Genomic DNA, 24391 nt, shown 5'->3' with positions numbered 1-24391 from the left:
TTATTCATTGCTCAAGTATGTAAACACAACTGATTTTTGTATGTTGTTTTTATATCCCGCAACTTTGCTGAATTCTTTTTTTTAGTGCTTACAGTTGTCTTATGGAATCTTTAGTTTAGTTTTTTTTTTTTTTTACTTATAAGATTATGTCAACTGCAAACATAATTTTACTTATTCCTTTCCACTTTGGATGCTTTTTATTTCTTTTCCTTATCTCTGTGGCAGAGGACACTTAGTGTGATCCAGGGTAGATAAAGAATCAAAATAGCTGAGAATTCTTCTGGGTATATCAGTTCTTAAATGAGAGCTACTTATTTTAAAGTAATGCCAATTACAAAATGGTTCTCCCATGTTTATTTTTTCTGATGAATATAATTTTAATTTTTTAATGTTCAGAAAAAGATTCAGTTGGTATTAGATTGGTATTACATTAATTCAGGGATTAATTCATGAGATAGTTGCAATCTTTACCATAGTAAATTCTTCTGTTCAAAAGTGAAGTGTCAGGGCGCTGAGGTGACTCAGTCGGTTAAGCGTCTGACTCTTGATTTCAGCTCAGATCATGATCTCAAGGTCATGAGATTGAGCCCTGCACTTGAGATTCTCTCCCTCTCACTACCCCCTTCACGTGCACACATGGTATCTCTCTTCAAAAAAAAAAAGTGAAGTGTCTTTCCATTTTTTTATCTTTTATCTCCCAAAATACTTTATGGCCTACAAGTTTTAAAGCTTATCCTTATAATTTAATTTGATATATTCTAATTTGTTAAGGATTTAAAAAATACTGTTTCTGGTTGTTTTTTCAGTTGATTTTGGTTTGCTTGTTTTCCAGGAACATAATCATATATACTACAAATAATAAGAATTTTGTATTTTACTATTTATCCACTTTATTTTTTTCCCTTCATGTGGATTTCAGCTGCTTAGAACTTACAGAATAATTCACTGACTCATTAATATTCAATGTCCCTATCATGTGGGAGGAGACACAGTGAATAAGTAGACATACAGTATATTAGTTATAGTAAATGCTATAGAGAAAAACAGAGCAGTAAGGGTGTTTGTGGAGTTGTAATTGTGGGTTGCTATTTTACATAGGGATATTAGAGAAGGTCTCACCTTGAAGGCAACAGTTGAGTAGAGTGCTGAAAAAAGTGAGGAAGCAAGCCATCTGGCAGGAAAAGAGCACTTTAGGTAGTCTGAATAGAAAGTATAAAGGCTGAGAGGCAGGAGCTTGTTTATGGTATTCAAGGAAAAGCAAGGAGGACTGTGTGGCTGAAGTAGAGTGAAGAGGGAGAATAGTAGGAGAAATAATGTAAAATTACAAAGTCCTACTGGGTGGTGATAACAGCAGATAATAGTAATGAACATGTGTGAAGCCTTGTTCTAAGTATTTAAGTATTCTTTCATTTAATCCTTACAAATAACCTTAAGAGGGGGAGGCACTATTACCTCCTTTTTATGAGGAACCTGAATTCAGAAAAAGAGAGAATATGAATGAATTTGCCCAAGATCATACAACTAGAAATTTGTGAAATCAGGTTTCATAGATCAATATTTTGATTCCAAAGTACATATTCTTTATCATGACACTGTGTTAGATATGGTGAATTGCTAGATATGGTAAGTCCAGTAGCCAAGTATAGATTTGATGTTCTAGAAATAAGGGAATTACTTAAGGTTTGACTTTAAGCTATTACAGTTAGTATATACAAATTTTAATTCCGCCCCCCCCAAGTTTCTTAAAGTCAAGGAAAGTCTTGTTCATTTCTGAAACTCTACCTCCAGTCTCAAGCACATTCTTTTTATATCACATTTGCTGCTCAGTATATTGTGGTTGTTGAATATATTCTCAAGAGAGACTGAGAGACTATACAAAGAGTAGCTCTTCACCTTTATCCAAGTTAAAGCATTAGATATTTTCACAAATAACATATATACACAAACGTACACTCTTCACTCTTCACAGAGTTATAAGCTGGAAGGTATAACAAGTTGAGAAAACTTGCTTTTAAAATCTTAAGAAATGATAATTAAAAGCATTTTTAATTCTAACTTGCTCTGTTGTCAGTTGCTGTGCTAAATTACTGTTGATAATGCAAAGAATTATTTCATTATAATGACATTTGTCAAACCATGTCAGCTTATTAGGGTTATGAAGATGTTAAACATTTAGAAGAGAGACATAAAGATGACAAAAGGAAAATAAGAAAGCAGAAAAACAAAATAGGAAATAGGAAACAAAGTAAGAAAACAAAGGGAATTTGAGGATGACCTGTAAATTTGTGTTTACTTCACAGGGGACAGAAAGGAAATAGGATACACAGTTTACAAATAGACTAAGACTTGGTTCCCTGAATACTGGTCTGTTGGTTCACCACTCAACAGAGATAATCCTTAAATTTTCCTGGTGTGGTTTTCAAATAACCTCTACTTCTTTAGTGTGAAGAGAGACGTGTCAGCTGCCTTCATATAATGACTTGAAATTAGATGCATAAGCTGTTACGCAGAACGAAATGACAGCTCTGCCTCCCACCATTAGTTCTGTTTTGACAGCTTCACCATATTCATCCAAAGAACAGTACTTGTATAATTATTTTATTAAATTTTTAGTTACAATTTTATAAAATAAGTGGATAGTTTATTAATTCAAATGCTTATGTTAATGTAAGAAGAGTAGGCTTTATAAATGTCCCCAGTTTACACCAGTGAAAATAATTAGGCATACCAAAATGGCAGTCAGTTACATATGCATTCGACTTATGTATTATTTTGTTGAAGAAAAAGTCAAGAATTTTGTGAAATGTTGGAAATACAGTGATTGTCAGTTTGTATCTAAAAGGCAAGGAGGTATTAGGGATTCTGTGTTTTATCATAGTTTTCAGGGAAAGACCCACCTCCATGACATTCAAGTCTCCTCTTTTGTTCTCACACATAGGACTAAATATAGCTGTTTACAGGAAAGCATTATATACAAAATAGAGAGAATGCCTATAATCTGGTTCTATTCTCTGTTAAATAGAAGAACTAATCTCTTGTTTGTTAATCCACGAAAACATTTGTGAAGCACGTTTTACAGTTCGGACCTTTTTTACAAATGGATGGTAATTATTATATCAGCATAGGATAATGTTTACTGTAATAACTAAACTAGAACATATGAGTGGCTTAATATAATCAAGTTTTATTTCAAGTTTATGTAATTGTGCAGTGCAGATGCTCAATTTGTTGGATGACTTTCTTCCTTTTAGTGACTCAGGGACCCGGACTTCTTGCATTTCCTGGGGCCTCACAGTGTCATGTAGTTTGCTGATAGGGAAATAAATAGTGGGACAAGGACACGTTACTTTTGTTCACTTTGCATTGGCAAGAACTAGTCTCTCGGGCACATTAGTGTTCACCCTGAGGGAAATGTTGTCTTTGACTAGATGATTGCCTCCCACCAGTAACTTCTACACAGTGGAAGGGAGAACACAGATTGTGAATGGCTAGCCAGCTCTGTCACAATAATAATGTTGACAGTAACTGTATTAGTTTCCTTTGGCTACTGTAACAGATTATCACCAACTTGGTGGCTTGAAAAGCACAAATTTATTCTCTTAGAGTTCTGGAATTCTGAAATCCAAAGTGAGTTTCACTGGGTCAGTATCCAGGTGTCTACAGGGCTGCATTCTCTCTGGAGACTCTAAGGGGGAATGTGTTTCCTTACATTTTCCAGCTTCTAGAGCTCCATTGCCTACACTCCTTAATTCTTGGCTTCTTCCTCCATCTTCAAAGCATAGCATCTTGCTTCTTATCTTAAATTCAAGTCTCCCTCTGATTCTCTCTTACAAGGGCACTTGTGATTACATTTAGATAATTCAGGATAATTTCCCCATCTCAAATCCTTAATTTCATCACATTTGCAAAAACCTTCTTTCCATTTATAAGGTAATCTCACAGGTTTTGGGGATTAGGACCTTTCTACCTTTGGGGCCATTATTCAGCCTGCTGCAAATAGTTAACATTTGTTGAACACTTAATATGTGTTATGTTTATTCTGAGAACTTCTCAAGTTTTTGTATTTTTCTGCCTGTTTACTTGGTTTATTCATGATCTGCTCTGCTCGTAGGCTTGCCTGTTTTTCTCAATTAGGGTTTCTTCCTTCCTTCTGTCTTCCTTCCTTCCCTCCCTTATTCCTTCCTTCCTGCCTCCCTGCCTGCCTGTCTGCCTGCCTTTTTTTGGAAGATGTATTCTTCACTTTAATGTCTAAAAATTTTATCAAAAAATCCTAGACTCTCAGAGTTGGAAAGAATTTTTAGAGATTATCTATCCTAACCATCCTGGTCTACTAGTATCCAATTAAGTGTGCTAGGATTTGGGGTAGGAGTACCTGTTTTTTCTTTGGAGTATATTTCTCTGGAGCTTTGAAGAAAGTACTTTAAATCTGTTAGACTCTTTTGGATTATTGCTGTATAGAGACTCTTCTTTTTTCCTGCCCAAATCTGGCTTTTTCAGTTACCTTTAAAAATTGAATTGTGGATTTTTTTCTTTGAAATCTTTTTCCCCACAAAAATGTTGCATATAACTTGGCCATTCTCATAATCACTAGAAAGTGACTTCATAGGAAAAAGGAGGCACTTTGGATTAACACCATTTTCTGGGAAAGATGTAGTTGAAGACTTAAAACCATTCACAGGTTTTTGTAAAACAAAGGAGTATCAAATAAGCAATTGTGTAAAATATTGCAATAACTGGTTGAAATTAAACCAAAAACAGACATTCTTGATTTAGAGTCAACATGTAGAGGAATTATGTCATATCATAGATTCATTCAGGCAACAGTTTTATGGATCACATATTAGTTGCTAGGGATACATGGATGATTAAGGCAAAATCCTGTCCTAGAGGATATAATATTCTAGTGAGAACGTAGACATTCAGGCGTTGATGCAGTGTCATAAGGGCTATGATATGTACAAAGATGACAGTAGAAGATGTGATGCTTACAGTTGTGAGTAACAGAAACCACAACTCAAGGTAGTTTAAACAATTCAGGGAACTTATTGATCATGTGCAGGTATATCTGAAGCTTACAGAGGCAGATGAGGCTTGCTACAGAGGCTCAAGGAAGCCTTCCTCCTTCCCCTGTTTTCCTGTTTCTCCTCAGTGATTTCTACAGATCAACTTTATTCTAAAACGGGCTCCCTTTGAAGATGTGCAGTGACTACCCCCAGAAAGAGAGCTGCTATCCTCTAACCATCAAACTAAAGTCCTAGGGTTCATTCTGACTAGATCAACTTTGATCTCATGTAATCCTCATTTCCCCTGGTTTGGGGAAAGTACAGTGGAGAAGGAGGTGAAAAAGCAAAATTTAGAACTTTCCAAGTATTTAGTATATCCCTGAAAATTGGTATTAGTCTTATTTGGTTTTATTATTTCTAATTAGATTTTTAAAATTTATTTCTAATTGGATTTTTCTTAATATAATGAAAATCAGGAATTCTTAATGGTTTGATAACTCAGAAGAGGATCCTAATTCAGTGATTTTCTTCTGAAATTTTGGAAGCATAAAAATTTCCTGTTTTTCCTTTGGAAATCTTTGACTCACTTCATTGCAGAAATTAAGAACCTGACATACTCTTTTCTCTGTTACTTCTTCCCTTGTAATTGGGGGGTAGGGTAGGTTTTGACACTGGGTTCAAGTGGTTCATGGCTAGGCTACTTTAAGTCTCAGTTACATTTATAGTAGAAAAATGCCAAGGCAAGAAATGTCAGGGCTTGATGACATAATGACCTGATATGATTTGAGCTGTAACTTGGGAAACCTGTTTCTTACTTTGCCACCAATAAAAAACTGAATTAGTAACGCACAACTACTTTCATTTGAATATAAGTACTTCCATTTGTTCTTTCTGCACAGTCTCTGGTTCACCACATTTGCATTCACTGCAGTTCTGTTTCTATCACAAGTATTCTTTCAGGAGCCAGAGCGTGTGACACTGCTATAGGATTGCCAGATCTTACTTTGAAGAATTTGGGCAAGAAGGGAGTAGGAGGAGAGAGCTTATTTACTAATAGTCCGACGGTAAATTGAATCCCATTCTGCATCCCAGTACAGCTGGTGAACAAGGCCCGTGAATCCAGGAGAAGCCTGTGTATGTGGGCCATCTGGTAATCCGGTACTGCTGGGGTGTAGGCCTCTCCACTCTGGAGCCTGTGGAGGTGTATTTGACACTCCTGGTGGATAAGCGTTCCTGCCCTAACTTAAAAAAGAATTACTTCCTCGTGCTTAAATTGTATTAAGTGTTACTTGTTAATAAAGGAACAAAGCCATGTATGTTTTCTAGTGAATTATATGATGATTATGTCCAAGGCATAATAACATTAATAATAGCATATGCTTTCATAGCCCTTATTCTGTACCAGGCACCGTTCTAAGCATTTTACATATATTAGCCCGTTTAACTTTTCCAGCAGCCCTATGAGACAAGTTATTATTTTTATCCCCATTTTGCAGAGGAAGAAATTGGCACAGAAAGGCCAAGTAAGTTGCTCAAGCTCACACAACTTAGTAAGGGACAGAGTTAGTATTTGAATCTAGATAGTCTGGGACCAGAGTTCACGCTTTTAATCACTGTACTTTCTGTCAAGACTGAGACTGTAATTAAATATAACATCAGTAACATTATTATGTTTTGGAACAAGTTGACATTTTGAAACTTGCTACTAACTATTCAATATGCTTGTTTTTTATTCTAGGAGAAGATTTTGCAGTTGTACAGCAAGAAATTATTATGATGAAAGACTGTAAACACCCAAATATTGTTGCTTATTTTGGAAGCTATCTCAGGTACATTGTTTGTTTCCCATCACCTGATACACAACAAAATGAGCTCTAATCGCATGTCTTATAATTTTCTTCATGGTTTGAAGATACAGGATATTTTCATGTGAATGAAATTTTTATTTCTGACCTGTTTATGTTAATTTTGTGACCAGTATTATAGTTTGTGATTTGTCTCTTGTCCTCTTGGGAATTCTGGATGTGGTTTCATTGAGGAGGCTGGTGAGTAAAAGTTGACTTTTTATGGTTAGTCTTCCTATGGTAGACTAGAGATCTAAACATGCCATTCTGTTGCCCCTTATTTCTGGACTTAGGAAGTGGTGAATTTAGAAAGTCAGGAGCACTTCTAACTGCTAGGGTTTTAGTAGAGACTTTTTCCTTCTTTTGTGCTTCTAGCCTCAGGGTACTGCATCATCCCTTCCCTTCATTTTGTCCAAAGGACAAGGAACTGTAATTATTTCACTGACTTCTTTCCCAGGTCTTAAAGTAAACTTAGACCGTGAATTTGAGGCCTCTTTGGTTTGGCAGGACCGTGCTGAGTTCCCCAGCTCATGGTCCATAGGGGATGACCTCGAGATCAAATCCTGTTTTTCCGTTCGCTTCTGTGTGCAGTTATGAGCTGAATGCTGTTACCTAGTTGTTTTTAAGGTTCCTCCCAAAAGGAGGATTGGAGAATGCTTTCTTTTTTTAATTTTTACTTATTCATTTGAGAGAGAGAGAGAATGATAGAGCACGAGAGGGGAGAGGGCCAGAGGGAGAAGCAGACTGCCCACTGAGCAGGGAGCCCGATATGGGACTTGACCCCGGGACTCCGGGATCATGATCTGAGCTGAAGGCAGTCGCTTAACCAACTGAGCCACCCAGGCGCCCCAACTGTTTTCTTATGTATTAAAAAAACTCTTAAAATTTTATTCTGATATACTGTAAGAAATATAAGGAAGTAGCTTATTGCAGCTTCCATTGTCCTATGATCCAGGTACAAAAAAAACCCAAAAAAACACTTCTCCCTTCTGATGTAGGCACAGCATATGGAAGAGACAGGGCAATTCTGCCCTCTCTCCTTTCCAGCTTGCGAAAAGCCAACCAGACCAGCTCTTCTTGATTCTAACCACTCTTGAACAGTTTTGATTGCCCCACCTTCATTAAGTTTGAAGAGTGGGTTTAATGGAGATTTCAGTTAACATAGGGACAGGTACTACTCCCAGGTCAATGACTGTTAATACATTTTGAATGGGTTCTGTAACAGCCAATTTAAAACCACTTTAAAGGTGAGTGGTTCAAATAGTAACGTACACAGTTTCTGCATCAATTTTTATTTTATGGACAGATCCAGCACAGGCAATTACTATATCAGGTCAAAGAAACAGTCTCTTTTTTTTTTATTTATAAAGATTTTATGTATTTGAGAGAGAGAGTGAATGGGAGAGACAGGGAGAGAGAATTTGAAGCAGGCTTTGTTGAGCAGATCCTAACACGGGACTTGATCCCCTGACCGCGAGATCATGACCTGAGCCTAAACCAAAAGTTGGGTGCTCAACAGACTGAGTCACCCACCCAGGCACCCCAAAAGCAGTCTTTTAAAATAGTTAAGTTTGTGACAGAAATAATCGATTGTGCCAATATGTTAAAATCATCACTTCAAAACAATTTTGCTGTTATTGGTCCTAACAAAATGTCCTACTTATACTCAATTGAGAAGCATCACAAAATGTTTTTCTCCCCCAAGGGCAAACAGGTCTTTGATCTAAGAGTATTTCTCAAGCATGGTCTGAGTCTTCCGGAACTATGGGACCATTCAAAGCTTAATCTGTTATTCTGGGATAGCCCCATCCATTTATATGGCAACCTTGGTCTTTTTGCCTTTGAGACAGTAGCATATTCGATAGTTAAGAGCTTTTGAGTACTGGAGTCAGATTGTTTAGGTTGGTTGAGTCATGACTCCATCATTTATTATTTGAATAACTTATAGCTAATTTGCTAAGTAATTTCTTAACCACTCTGACCCTCCATTTCCTCATCCATAAAATGGGAATAATAATAGACACATGACATGATAACTATGAGGATAATGGGTAAATACATGTAAAGTGTTAAGAACAGTGGTTAAAATATAATACTCCATAAATACTAACCCCTATTACTACTACTTTTGCTACTGTTACTGTTACTGCCTCTTAACTGTTTTTAAGTGTTATCATGTTGGTGTCTCATTTGATGTTTTCAAGAACACTGTTAACTAATATTACTCTGGTAGATACTATTTCCATTTTATAAATAAGATGCTTGAGAGAGTTTAATACCAAGTATTTAGTTTACAGTCTAATTTCTAGTTATTGACAGAGTAGAGTTCTAGTTCTTTCTGTAATAGTGTGCTTATGGATCACATGACTTTTGACTTAGTCTTTCTCTTCCTTGCCAGAGAGCTGGAAATAAACTGCCAATTCCCCCCACCCCCCCAAAAAAAAACCCTAACACTGAACTAAAACTGGACATTTGACTGCCTGGGTTACTTAGGGACGAGTCCTCCTACACAGGTTAGGCAGCAAAAAATTTGTTCTTGTTACCCACCAAAATGTGAATTCTTCTTGAGTTTGTATCCATTTTTATTGATAAATCTTGGTTTTGGCTTGGCGCAAAATAGTGCAACTCTTTAGTGACACACCCATTAACTTTTACTTCTAGACATGCTACGAGAGAGCCAGTTAGGTTATGCTTAACAAAAATTGTATTTACTTTTAGATTTCAGGAAATCTATATTCTGACTATATTCTGAATATCCTTTTTAAAGTAAACTTTTTATTGGAGCATAATGTACATACAGAAGGTGCACAAATTTGTGTTTTGTGTATAGCTAGATGAATTTTTTAAAGGGTACTTTTAATTCAAATAGAAGAATATGCAGAGCAAAATTGCCCAGAAACCAAAGTAAAAGAGACAAAATTAGAGTCATTTTTTTCAATAGAGCTATCTGTGTTAGTTTGGAATTGTATGATCTAACATAAGAAATACTGGTTTAAATAGATGATTTTATTCTGTAACTGGCATAGCTGATTAAAATGATAGGAAAGCAAACAATAGTATAACACAGAGCAGCAATTAATCCTCTTTCTCTAGTTCTTTTTTTTCTATAGTGATTCTTCGCTTCTTTCCTAATTAAAGTCCAGACTCAGCCAAATTTAGAGTGTGGAATACTAATGATTAGACTTGCAAGGTACTAGAGCTGGAAGGAATTAAGGGGTCTTGTCACTCGGCCCACTCTTTTTACTGATGAGAAAATGGGGTGCTGGGTCAATGACTTCTTTAAAAGTCATCCAAAAATGGATGGATCTAAACCAGGCTCTGGTTTTAAACCAGGATTTAAACCAGGCTCTGCAGATCCCTGGCTGGCTGTCTTTTTGGTATACCATATTACTCAGTCTGGGAAGGCCAGATTTCATCTCAAAGGGAACATAGTTTCTTGGATTCCTTCTCATTACCAAATGATTTTACAAAAGACAATGAGCTTGTTTTTTTGAACTTGAATCAAACCCTCTAAAATATATACTGTTCTTAGCAACTTTCTTCTTCTTGGTGTCATAGCCTGTTATAACAAATTTAGACCAAAAAAAAATTGAGGAAATTGAGCTAATGTGGTTTTACTATTAATAACTTTCCCCTTCAGGAAATCAAACTTACCCTGTGAATTCACTGAATCGATGACCAGGAGGTCATTAAGTTCAGAAGCCTCTTTTAAGAAATACTGAAACTGAGCTCCTGAAAAACAGAATACCTAGTGTTAGTCTTTTTTTTTTTCATTTTTAAGATTTTATTTATTTGTCAGAGAGTGCACGAGCAGGGGGAGCGACAGGCAGAGGGAGAGGCAGTCTCTCTGCTGAGGAAGGAGCCCAATGTGGGGCTCGATCCCAGGACCCCGGGATTATGACCTGAGCTGAAGGCAGACGCTTTAACGACTGAGCCACCCAGGCGCCCCCACTAGTGTTATTCTTTTTTTTTTTTTTAAAGATTTTTTATTTATTTATTTGAGAGAGAGAGAATGAGAGAGAGAGAGCACATGAGAAGGGGGAAGGTCAGAGGGAGAAGCAGACTCCCCGCTGAGCAGGGAGTCTGATGCGGGACTCTGTCCCGGGACTCCAGGATCATGACCTGAGCCGAATGCAGTCGCTTAACCAACTGAGCCACCCAGGCGCCCACTAGTGTTATTCTTAATAGGGAATTCCCTATTCCTCTCTTCAATATCATTAAAAGCCTATGTCTTTTAAATGCCTAAGTACCTAAACTGTACAACAAGGACTGGATAGACAAAACGTCTCTCTGAAGTTAACAAAAGTAAGTAGTCCTGGTTTGGTGTATATTTTTTCTGTAGATATGTGTGTATTTATAAAACAACAGATTTAAATCATCATAGACCTATTCTTTATTCCCAGTAGAGCTTAACTATTGCTTTTTTTAAGTGAATGATGACTCTTAACTTTAGGTTCCTTCTAAGCATTCCTAGCCCAACATACCCTTTCAGAACAAATCAACAAAATTGAGACAATTCTCTCCACTTTGACTTTTAAACCTGCAGTTGAAAAACAACAAATGTTCCTCAAAAGATAAGCCAATAGTTCAGAACTGTACAGTAAAAAATTTCATTTGGATCAGATATTTTATTTTATTATTATTTTTTAAAAGATTTTATTTATTCATTTGAGAGAGAGCATACAGGCAGGGGGAGAGACAGAAGGAGAGGGAGAAGCAGACTTCCCGCTGAGCTGAGAGCCCCACATGGGGCTTGATCCCAGGACCTGGAGAACATGACCTGAGCCAAAGGCAGATGCTCAACCATCTGAGCCACACGGGCGCCCCTGGATCAGATATTTTAAACCTTTGAAATCAAGAGTACTAATTTGGATGAGCATAATTTTATCTCATAACATTTGTAAATCACCACCATTATTCATAAAGTGTTTTTACATTTCTCAGGATGTATAGAGTGCTGTATTGGTTTTTGGAGATGTAAAGACAGATAAAACACAGCCCTTGCCTTTAAGGAGTTCATAATCTAATAGAAGAAATACACATAAGCAAATAATTGCAACATAATACGCTAGGTGCCATAATAATTTCCACGAAAGATCCAAAGTGGTGAAGATGGTAGAAAATATAATTTTGTCAAAGTAAGGGAATCAGAGAAAACTCTGTGAATAATATGATTCCTAAATTTTGGGTGTTAAAGTATTAGTAGGTGTTTACTCTAGCACATGTATGTGTGTAGAAAAGCTTAATTTCTGGCAACAGAAATGCCTGCATGAAAAAAATCATGAGGTACTCGGGAGACAACTAATAGTTTCATATTAGAGCTTAAAGGGGAAGGGTGTAGTTGCAGTAGGTAAGGCCATGGAGATGTGGCCAAATGGAACCTTTTATCCCTTAATTAGGATGTGTAGGTATTGAGCATACTTGCTAAAGGTTTTAACACAGAGTGATATATTCTGTGGAGGATGCACCCCGTGTGTAGGGGATTGAGACAGAGTAAATTCATTTTATTACAGTACATGGTTGTCTCTTGAGTTGTATAGAAACTGGGAGAAATTTTTTTTTAGAGCTAGAGGTGAGGTTGGAGAGAGAAAGAAACCACAGGATCTTAATAACTGGAAATGCTTTTTTGAATGCTTACACTGGAAATAAAGATTATAGTTAAGTTCACTTTAATTTATAACTAGCTACCCTCTTTTTTTAAAAAAGGAAGCTTTTAATTTTGGAATGTGTTCGATTTACATAAAAGTTGTAAAGATAGTACAAAGAGTTCTTCTCAGTGTTCCCTAATGCTGACATCTTACATAACCATGATATATTTGTCAAAACTAAGAAATCAACTTCAGTACAATACCATTAGCCAAACTAAGATACTTCATATTGATTTCACCAGTTTTCCACCAGTGTTCCTATTTTGTTTTTAAGTTTTTTGGTTATACATGATGTTTGGCCACAAGCATCATTTGTTTCCTTCAGGTACAGTAGGAGTAATAGTAATATCAGTTGCTTCAAATGTGTATATGATAGTTAGCAATGTCCCTGGCCTCTACTGGATACCAGTAGCATCTCCCCAATTGTGACAACCCAAAATGTCTTTGACAAATACTCCTTGAGGGGCAAAATCACCCCCAGTTGAGAACCACTGCTTTAAGCAAAAAATTTGGTGGAACTCTCTATGAGAATACCTTCTTATACCAGTATCGCTAGGGTGTTTCCTACAGAACATTAGTTCTAAGGGATGCTGATACGTGATTTGAAACAAATGGGTCTATGGAATAAATAATTTGGGGAAGTAGTGAACTATACAAAATTAAAGATGTTTTATTTCTTCTCCCCTTTCCTCTCTGCTCCTTTTTTTTTTATCTCCTTCTTCCTCCTCCCCTTTCTCCACTTGCCAACTTTCTCCATCCCCATTCTTCCTTCCTTTCTTCTCTTCTGTCTCCCCTCCCCACCTTTTCCTTCTTTCCTTCTGTCAGCTCCCCCTGCCTCACTGCAGGATTTCTTAGAGCCTTTAATATAAGTGGCTTTGTTAATTTCCAAGAGAAGACTACAGTATGTGACATTTCTAAAACTGGTTTAACTGTACATTGATTTTTTTTTTTTATGGGAAGTATAGTTCACATAGGTTTGCTGTCCAGTCACCCATTCTTTGGAAATTCATAGGTAGAACTGGGGGATGTTAAGTATAATTACAGATAAATAGGTCACCTTGTATCCCAGAATACAGAACTATCCCTCATTATTAAAGGGGAAGCAGATAGATGAATTACTATATAACCTTTGAAATGTCGTAGTTTTTGCATGTCTGTTTAAAAATGCACCAAGGGCACCTGGGTGGGTTATTTGAGCGTCCGACTCTTGATTTTGGCTCAGGTCATGATCTTGGGGGTCATGAGATCAAGCCCTGTGTTGGGCTCCATGCTCAGCAGGGAGTCTGCTTGAGATTCTCTCTCTCTCCCCCTGCTCACGTGCACACACACACACTCTCGCTCACTCTAAATAAATAAATAAAATCTTAAAAAAATAAAAAAATGCACCAAAACATTTTAAATTCAGTTCACATTAAATAAGTTATCCTATATTAAAACAGCTAGCAGTTATTAAACTTTTTATTTTTCACCTTGATAGTTCTGGTTAGGAATTGAATTATTTTGCTGAATATGGTGGAGTAGCTATTGGCAGATGCTTTTGTTCAGCAAGATAACCCTTAAGTACAGGGATCAGGGGACTACAGTGTGGGGCCATGGCTAGCCGTCCCATTTCAGGGAGAATGATTTGGTATGCCAGTTTCTAGCAGACGTTCTAGAGCTGCGGATTCTTGGTGACCTTGCTCACATTTTATTTTAATTTTTTTTTTTTAAGATTTTATTTATTTATTTGACAGAGAGAGACACAGCGAGAGAGGGAACACAAGCAGGGGGAGTGTGAGAGGGAGAAGTAGGCTTCCCGCGGAGCGGAGAGCCCGATGCGGGGCTTGATCCCAGGACCCTGGGATCATGACCCGAGCCGAAGGCAGACACTTAACGACTGAGCCACCCAGGCGCCCCTTTATTTTACTTTTTAAATTATGTTATATTTGGGCAAAATATATAAATAATTCTATATTGTTTAATTGGTTTTAAGTCTGATGTGTTACAACGTATGGGAAGATTAAAAAGTATGTTTTAGAAATTATAAGATTGTCAGTTCACTGAAATAGAATTAATATTAGAATGTTAGTTCCTATATGCTCTAGTAAACATTGAACTAGAAGATGAAAATAGTGAACTCCTCCCCCTTTATTTATTTTTCTATTCCTTATAAGATAGACAACTTTACAGAATAAGAGAAGAATTCTAAGGAAATTTGATACCTGTAGTGATACCCCGAATATTTACCTCAGTGGTTGTTTCAATTCATACGTCTAGGGACAAAGATTTTAGAATGTATTCGCCTGCATAAAATGGGCCAATTGACTTGAGTCCTTTTCCTTTTAGGCAGATGGCTTGGTGAATGACCAAAAGCAGTTGCACATTTTTTTTTTAAGATTTTATTTATTTGACAGAGAGACAGCGAGATCAGGAACACAAGCAAGGGGGAGTGGGAGAGGGAGAAGCAGGCTTCCTGCAGAGCAGGGAGTCCAATGCGGGGCTCGATCCCAGCACTCTGGGATCATGACCTGAGCTGAAGGCAGACGCTTAACGACTGAGCCACCCAGGAGCCCCAGCAGATGCAGATTTGTCATCACAAGAGGGACATTCATGGGATAGATGGAAGTCCTTTTTCTGATAGACTCTGAATATTCAACCTTTTTTGATAATTCCAGACTTAACTAAATAGAATGTTATAAATAGAAAGTATTTTAGGCATCTTAAAAAGTAAAGTATGTATATAGTATGTATTTTTTCAAATCCTGATTTTTTTTCCTTTGTAAGTTTGGAGAGTCATTTTTCATAGAATGACTAGAAAATTATGTTCTAAAGCAGGATGGGAAAGGGAATAGAACAGCATCAAGTGGAGGATGATGTAATATTGAAATATGTAAGAAAGCAGAGAACTCATTTCCTGTGTCCATTTTCTCTACTGAGGAGAATTGTTTTCAAATTGGAAAGGGTAGTGTGCCTGGGTGGCTCAGATGGTTAAGCGTCTGCCTTCAGCTCGGGTCATTATCCCCCAGGGTCCTGGGATTGAGTCCTGCATCAGGCTCCCTGCTCAGCGGGGAGCCTGCTTCTCCGTCTGCCTCTCTCTCTCTGTCTCTTATGAATAAATAAATAAAATCTTTAAAAAAAAATTGGAAAGGGTAAAAAAAAATTAAGGAATTGAAGCATGAGATAGGTGAGGAGATAATTATAGAACAGCTAGACACTTTAAATGAATCTAAGTTTTTAGACTTATATTAATTATATCTTGTTATACTGAAAAGTTAGCAGATGGCATTGGTACCCACTATCACTGAGTGTCTTTTGACAAATAGGAGAGGTACCAAAATATTAGTGATCAGCAATGACCAATTTGCAAAGGAATGAAAACGTGATTTCTACAAAGCAGACTGTTGCATTTGATGTCAGTCATCAAGCCCCCACTAGGATAAATTATTAATCAGATAATTAGTGAGCACTTAAAAGAAAGAAGTGGTGATTAGCATGACTTTAGTAAGAAGTCATGTCAGTCAATCCCATCTCCTTTTTTTTTTTTCCTTAAAAAAGAATGTGCCAGTTTTATTTATACCTTGGTTCAATTCCAGGAGCAACTTAGGTGACTTACATAAATATACTACAAGATGAATTATAACAAAAGGAATAGAAAACGGCATACATTTATTGGGTTTATATTCTGGGTCCTTTACAAAGCAATTTACATGTTATTTCATTTTATCCTGAGCAGACGCCAAAACAGCCATCCCCCCAGTTTTTATAAGATGTGTGAGAAGTCCCCAGTACCTGTTCCTGAAGCACCCGGGACAGGTATTTTACATGAAAGAGTCATTTGGGGCAGACATGAAAATATGTTAGAGCAGTGGTTCCCAAACATTTTGGTATTAGAACCCCTTTTATTTTACACTCTTAAAAATTATTGAGTACCACAAAGAGCTTTTGTTTATGTGGGTTATATCTGTTGATATTCACTATATTAGAAATTAAAACCTCAGAAAATTTTGGACCAGGAATACATAAGCACATATTGCAGTAGCTGTCAGAGGGATGACATCATCATCACTTTGTCTAGTTTCTGGAAAATTCCTCTGGATTCTCATGAGAGTACAAAGGGAAAATAACTTTTTAGTGTTATTATGAAAATGGTTTGACCTTGCTGGGCCCCTGAAAGACTCCCTGAAAGACTCTCCCCCCGGGGCCCCCAGACCACATTTTGAGAATCACTGTTCTTAGAGGAAGGATTCAGCTAACCCAGAAAGAACAGGCTGGGGTATCTTGCATCTACACATAACAAATTGGAGCCGAAGCAGCATTCCAAAGTTTACTGGTTGGTGGACTTGCCAGTCTTACACCTCAGTTTAAACAAAGGCAGAGAGGTGCCAAATGGTAATTGTAAGCCATCTATACAGAGTAGCATTTATGTCATCAGTGAAAAAGATATTTCTAACATTCCTTAAGCTCATTAGTACAATCACTCACAGATCAAAGTAGCTTAAAAGCAAAGCCCTTGTAGTAGATGCCTCTGGAAGGTAGACTCCCGCTTAGGGTCTTGCCAGTCAGCCACTCCGAGGGCCTGTGGGCACCAGCACAGAAGGGTGTTTCCAATTAGAAATGTGTGTCACACTGTCTGTGCTTAAGTATTTTAAGTAAAACAGTGGGAGAGCTAATAAGATGCACGTCAGAAGCACATTATGTGAATCAAGACTTTTTTTTTTTTTTAAAGAATGAGATTTAACAAATCAGGACGAAGTTCTCTGCATATTTTTAATGAACCAGGTAAATGTGGAGCTGGAGAAAATCATCCGACTACTTTTTACACAAAAAAGATCCAGAGGTTTTAATTAAACTTCAGCCTTGCAAACCAGCAGTTTTTAGAGCAGTTGCTAAGAACCTGAAGATAGCCTTTAGCCAAGTGAGTAGAAATATAAGTGTTCAAATAAAGGAGATAATTGTTAGAGTCTCTGAGGTAGTTAGACTTCTCCCTGTGTAGCAATCACCAGTCATAAATGCCTTCATCCTTTTGGATAAGGCCACACATCTTGCCAGCACTCGGCTTCCATTCCAAGAGTTATTAAAACCAGGCCACTGGGCAGCTAGCTCATACTGCAGTAGATACTAGAGTGACTTCAGATTTCTTCTGGTCTTCACGATATTCAGCTTTGCCTCTAGAATCACAGTGTTTTTTCACTCTGTACTCTTAAGTTTGCTGACCTTCATGCTTGGATACTTGTGTTCCCTTGTTACATGCTGCATTGTCCCATCACACTCACCCAGTCAGCTCACCTCTTAGGTCTGGTTAACCTCACCACCACCACCATGTGTGATTTACTCCTGATAACAGCTGCACTGTTTATGCAACGCTTGGAATAATACTTGATTCTGGATGCCATGTTTTAAAAGACATTGACAAAGTAGAGACCGTCCAGATGAAGGTAACTAAACTGAGGAGTGTACGAACAAGTATTGTTTTACAGTGTGACCCAACCTGTTCTCTCTCCCTTTCCTGCCATTGTCTCTTCAGCTAGTCTGTGTTCCACTCACACTAAACTACCCACAGTCTCTCATGTGTGGCATCTTCTCTCAAATTTTCATTCTTTGCTCAGACCCCTTTCCCGTCTCTGTGATGAATTCCTACTTTAACTTCAAGACGCAACTCAAATGATACCTCCTCCCTAGTGATTTCCCTTGACTTTCCTAGGTGTTCTTACCTCTGGGTTCTTATAGAACTTTATACATGCCTGGATCATGTATTTAATCAAATTATAATCTAATCCAGGGGTCTTTGTTGTAAAGGACTGTATGGTAAATATTTTAGGCTTTGTCCGTTTTTCTCTGTCACAGTTACTCAACTGTGCTGCTTTGGTACAAAAGTAGCCAGAAGTGCGTGTGACTGTGTTTCAATAAAACTTTATATGGACACTAAAATTTAAATTCCATGTAATTGTTACGTGTCAAGAAATATTCTTCTTTTGATTTTTGCCCCCCAACCATTTCAAAATACAAAAACCATTCTTAGTTCCTGGTCAGTACAAATCAGGCAGCAGTCTAGATTTGGCCCACTGGCTCTGGTTTGTTGACTCTTCATCTAATCCATATGTTTATTCTTTAAGTCACTGTTGCATTCATTCATTTATGAAATATTCATTTGCTGGCTCTTCTTCTAGGTACTGTGAATGCAATGGTGAAAAAGACCGACATCTTAAGGCAGAATCTTCTGCATTCAGTTGAACTTGCTGAGTTCTAAGACTTTTATTCCATCTCTGAACCCTAAGAATAGTATATTTCCTGATACATTTTGAGATGAAATAGTGAAGATTGAACAAGGAATAAGCTATTAAATCTTTGCTAATCCTTTCTTCTGTGACTGTGATTATGGTATCTTGAGTGTGAGAGAGAAATGCTATCTAAACACAGTGATAAATTTTAACAGATTATTTTCGAAAGACCTTTGTTGAATCTAGATGTGAGGGTAAAATATACATTTTATCTGTTTTGTTGATGACGGCACTATTAAAGTGATATGCTTTGAGATGTATTCTGTAATGAATTTTCTGCATAGTTTTTGGTATGAACATTTTAATTAACATTTAACTTTTATAACATTTAACTATCTTGGGGTAGGTGGGTAAAGTATAGGGGAGGGGAAGCTTTTAACGAAAGAGAAATTTCCTCTCATTTGGATGTGGCTGATGACATTTTTATATCCTACAAATGGTGTATTTTTAAGGATTAAAACCTTGGGTTGAGTTTAATAACATATTAAGTAATTCTTTTACTCATAGAGATTAGCTTTTTTCTTAGCACTTTGCATTTATGTGGTTTTTCAGGGTTATATGATACAACCTTAAAATACTTGTTGCAATGTGATACATGCTATTTTCTCTTTACAGGCGAGATAAACTTTGGATTTGCATGGAGTTTTGTGGAGGTGGTTCTTTACAGGATATTTATCATGGTAAGACAAAAGTTATGTTTTATACACATTAAGTAGAATTTCTTAAAATATAGTTATTTACTATATTAAAGCATTAATGTTGTTTTGAGGAAAGTATGTTTTATTGTTATTTAGATATATAAAAGAATTTAAGATCTATACGGATGAAAGGAGCATTTGCATTATAAGTTGCAAAATTATATGCGGTTGAACTATTTGCTAATTCTAGAGAAGACATATTGTATATAGTTAGTTCAAAATTTCAAACTCAGGTTTGTAAGAAACATGTAAAGGCCTTGAGAGTTAACACTAAGCCAGAAGAATATCCAGTTAATACACGAGTAGTATTAATACAAAGAATTGATTTTGCTCTCGTGTATTCAAGAAGCATCAATTAAATTGTTTACTTTTTTAAATACCAGATTCTGGGGAATTAAAAATTATTAAAGCTTTTTTTATTGAGATTTCAGTGGAGTATGTAAGAAAGATTTGTAAAGTACAATAGCAGTGTTTATGGTCTTTTCTTTCTCTCTCTGTCCCATTCTGGTTCTGTTTAATGGGTTATTGTCACAAACTGCAGAGTAGACTCGTTTATTCTTTTACTGGAGCTGTGCTTTTTGATTAATGTAAAATAAAATAAGTCATGTCAATTTTACGAGAAAATATTTTGGAAATTTTTTTCATTTTTCTTGATAAGGGATTTGGGCTCAGATTTTCCCATTAGGGCCTCTTAAGTAATTTTGGCAGCTGATTGTAATAAAGCAGATGTTAAAAGACTATTTGGATAGGAGTTTTACTCTCTCCATTGCACTTCATTTTACTGTGTCTTCTTGGTGTGGATATTACTTACCATAAAGATTGACATAATAGTATTTTAAAGTACTACTAACTACAGTTGGAATGGGAGAAAGGAAATGATAGATTGTCTGGAATTGTTTTTGAAGGCTTAGTGAAGAAAATGGGTTTTTAATTGTTCTTTAAAAGATACATAAGCTCTGGGTAGAAAGAAGGGGTAGAAGTACCTCCTAGGAGATGAAATACAGTGACATGAAGGTGTGACATGTGCGATCACTCTCATTGGTGTAGGGTCTATAAATGGGGAGTAGGGTCGGATATGGAGAGCCTTGAAAGCCAAGTGGAAGAACATGAGAACATTTCTGCTTTATGAAAAGTTGTTTCTTTCCTGAGAATATTTTTTTTATTAAGTATGGCTCTTCTTTATATTTGAGAATTTTTTTTATTAATGACATTTTGATTTCAAAGGTTCAGTGAAAATTGAGAAATATTTGGCATTATTTTGCATTGCAGGACATACACAGTATTTCTGAAAGCTATTCAAAGTTCAAAAGGCTATTTCCCTTTTTTTGTCTTAATTTGGATTAATTTATCTACTATTTTTTTCTCATATTCATTTAATTTCCTTTGTCCTGAAATTCTTTCAGCTGGGTCTTCTAGGGGTGCACTCTCAGTCTTTGACCCTCATTCTTCAGTCATAACTTAAGTGTAGTATAGACAGATATTTTCTGTCGGCATTTTGAATGTATTAGACCACTGTCTTCTAGCTTCTCTAGCTGTTGGTATCTTCTGTCACTCTACGTATTAATCCTTTTCAGGTAATCTTCCTTTCTAATCGATTTTAAGATTTTTTTCTCTTAATTTCTGGTGTTTTTAGTATCTAAACATGGATTTACATTTGCTTTTCTTGCTGAGGACTTAAAGTGCTTATCAGGATTTAATTTATTCATCAAGCCTGGACAGTTATCGATTATTATCTCTTAAAATCTTTTCTACCCCAGTCTCTCTGATCTCTCGTTTTAGAATGTCAGTTAGATTTACATTAGACCTTCTCTGTCTCTCTTTTTTTTTTTAAGATTTTATTTATTTATTTGAGAGAGAGAATGTGATAGAGAGAGAGCATGAGAGGGGAGAGGGTCAGAGGGAGAAGCAGACTCCCTGCCGAGCAGGGAGCCCCATGCGGGACCCGATCCCGGGACTCCAGGATCATGACCTGAGCCGAAGGCAGTCGCTCAACCAACTGAGCCACCCAGGCGCCCTCTCTGTGTCTCTTAAACTCAACTGTATATTTTGCACTTTTTAATCCCTCAGAGCACTGAGGATACACATAACCATCTTATAGTTCACTGATTTTACAGCTATGGTTAGTACATCTATTAGGTTTTAATTTTTGGTGACTGTTTTTCTCATTTCTAGAAAGTGTTTGGTTCTACTTCAAGTCTCCCTTCATTTTATATTTGTGTCTTACTCTCTTGTAATTTTTCACTCCTTCTTTTACATCTTTAGTTTTTTAAGCATACTTTTCTTCAGTCTTTCTCAGATTGTTAAGTAATTCCATCAGATATATATTCTTGCTCTTAGGTGTCTGGTTCTGCTATCTTCATGAAGAAGCAAGAAGACCAGTTTAGTTACAGAAATAGTTTTGCCATGATTGTTGTCATTCCATTTCAACCAAATGTTGGAAATAACAAAGTAATATGAATTTGTTAATATTGATTTATTTATACTGATCAGCAACTTGGTCAGTGGAAGAAACGATAATTTGCAACACCCTGGATATTCTCAAATATACATGCAAGGGATTTACATGCTTATACAAAACCCCAGTCCCTGTTCACTTTTTTTTTTTTAAGATTTTATTTATTTATTTGACAGAGAGGGAGAGCACATAAGCAGGAGGAGTGGCAGGCAGAGGGAGAGGGAGAAGCAGGCTCCCCGCTGAGCAGGGGGAACCTGATGTGGGACTCCATCCCAGGACCCCGGGATCACGACCTGAGCCGAAGGCAGTCGCTTAACCAACTGAGCCACCCACGCGCCCTCCTTATTCACTCTTGACTGCATCTTGATTGCCACCAAGAGACCTCCTCATGGCAATGTGTATACTCCTCTTTGGCTAGTCTGTAGGGCTCTCTACTTGCACAGCTGCATAAGACAGATACCTCCGTTTCTTTGTGTTTCTCTTTCTCTTCTCTCTTTTATCACATTGTCATTCTGTGGGAGTAGTGTACTAACTTGGGTTACCTCACCTAGTGAAAGAGAAGTTCTTCTTTTCTAATAACCCTAATGCTTGTGGGATTTTGCTTTTTTATATGTGTATGCACAGCATATTTTGATCTGTCATGCAGAATTTGCAAAGTCTGCTTTTTACCCTGTTACTTCTTTCTTTTTTTTTATTTCTGCTTTCTAAAGTATCATTAAACCAATTTTTATATTGCTTTACTGCTCTTAATTCCATCACTCCATATGATTTTTTAAAATTTTAAATCTTACAAGAGGGAACTGTATTAGTTGTCTATTGCTGTATAACAAATAATCCCAAAAGTTAGCAGCTTAAAACAGCAAATATTATGTCCCAGTTTCTTAGGGTCAAGAATTCAAGAACGGCTTAGTTGGGCAATTCTAGCTCAAGTTCTCTCATAAAGTTGTAGTCTAGCTATTTGGCTGGAACTGCAGTCCTCTGCGGGCTTGAGTAGGGCTCGAGAATTCACTTTAACCTTGATTCACTTAACATGGCTGTTGGCAGAAAGCTTCAGGTCCTTGATGGCTCTTGGCAGGTCTCCATTTTTCACTATGTGGATCTGGCCATAGTCTTCATGGTATGGTAGCTGGCTTCCCCAGAGCATACAGTCTCAGAGAGCAAGGAGGAAGCCACAAAGCCTTTTATGATGTCGTTGCACAAGGTGTATACTGTCTCTTCTGCCATGTTTTGTTCTTTAGAAGCAAGTCATTTCTGTCCAGCCCATACTCGGGAAGGGAATTAAGTTCCAACACTTGTAGACATGTTTTAAATTACCACAGGTATGTGTGTGGGGATACATTTTGAATTTATATTTTTTCATGAGTTTCTTCTCTCCTTTTGTTTATTTTTTTCTTTGAAGAACTAACATTGGAACCTTTCATTGTTCCAATATAATGCTTTTTTCCATTGAATATTTTCTTTCTGTTTAATACTGTTCTTTAACAGTTTTCCACATTCTATTATGTCATTTATGGTGAATTGCTTTCCACTTATTTAATAATTTTGAATTCTGAGATCAGCTTCAGCAGGAATTCCATATGGCTTTTGAGAGTGGGTCTTTCCACAGTGGTATTCTTGTTGTTGTTGTTGTTTTTAATCTTCTTTCTGTGATCCTAAGACCTCGGTGTATCCAATGTATTTGAACCCTAAACCTGAGTGAAGAAGAGGCTTGTGTGACAGAATCTAGAAGATATTTTCCCCTCTCCAGGTCCCAGGCCATGACACAAAATCCTTAGTCTTCTCCTTGTCCTTGTCTATCCTTTTAAGATGAGGATGTAGCCCTTGAAGGTTCTGGTTTTAGGGGCATATTTGTTTTAACTGTTCCTCTACAGATGAATGGCCTTTTCTTCTGTTCTATTCCCTATGTAGGGGATAAAACTAAAGCCCCAGCTTACCAAGATTGACCTTTCTCTTAGAGACAGAATATTTCACATTTTTACCATTCTGATTTTCATTTCCCCTTTTGTTTTTGGCTCCTGGGCAAGTCTCTTACTTTTTAACTTAGCTAGGCACTTAAAAGATTATTTAAAATATTCTTTTCTTTCATTTCTAGGTATTGTTTTCAGGGTGTTTGCCATACTGGGGAAACAGAAATATAAAGGGAGTCCCATCTTACTGAATAAGAGGTGCTTACAGACCACAAGAATTAGTTATATGGCTTATCTTCAGACGTTCAAACCCAGACTTGTCCTTAACAAAATCTAAGTGAAATAGATTTCTCTCTTCCACAATTGTAAAATACCACAAATACCCAGAGTAAACATTTTTATGAAGAGGTTACTATCTAGCAAAAGATTCCATCATTGGAACTTAATTCAATTTTTAGAATAGTCTCTCCCACCTAATGTAGAGAGACTTTAAAGTGATTTCGTAGGGAAAAAGAGAAAACTACTTAAATGTCTCAGTAGTGGATAGATGCACACAGAAAAATATTATGATTGAGTTAC

General features: G+C 36.8%; 1 protein-coding gene across 6 annotated transcripts in view; it reads left to right on the top strand.

Annotated features, from left to right (window-relative positions):
- The window catches only part of MAP4K3 (mitogen-activated protein kinase kinase kinase kinase 3), a 186282-nt gene that overhangs the window by 89727 nt on the left and 72164 nt on the right, over nt 1-24391 (top strand). For 5 of the 6 annotated variants that reach the window (XM_025868110.2, XM_025868109.2, XM_025868112.2 and 2 more), the window contains 2 exons: nt 6742-6832; nt 19368-19432. In XM_025868110.2, coding sequence (XP_025723895.1) covers nt 6742-6832; nt 19368-19432 — 156 coding nt within the window. Of the gene's footprint in view, nt 1-6741; nt 6833-17065; nt 17910-19367; nt 19433-24391 lie in introns of those variants that run through there. The other variant, XM_025868114.2, reaches the window with a different exon arrangement.

The sequence above is a fragment of the Callorhinus ursinus genome, unplaced genomic scaffold (genome assembly GCF_003265705.2).
Source record: "Callorhinus ursinus isolate GAN/ISIS: 27379988/994484 unplaced genomic scaffold, GSC_fseal_2.0 scaffold10, whole genome shotgun sequence".
Classification (NCBI taxonomy): Eukaryota; Metazoa; Chordata; class Mammalia; order Carnivora; family Otariidae; genus Callorhinus; species Callorhinus ursinus.
Note: the sequence above shows the minus strand (reverse complement) of the source record. Positions and strands in the feature narration are given on the sequence as shown.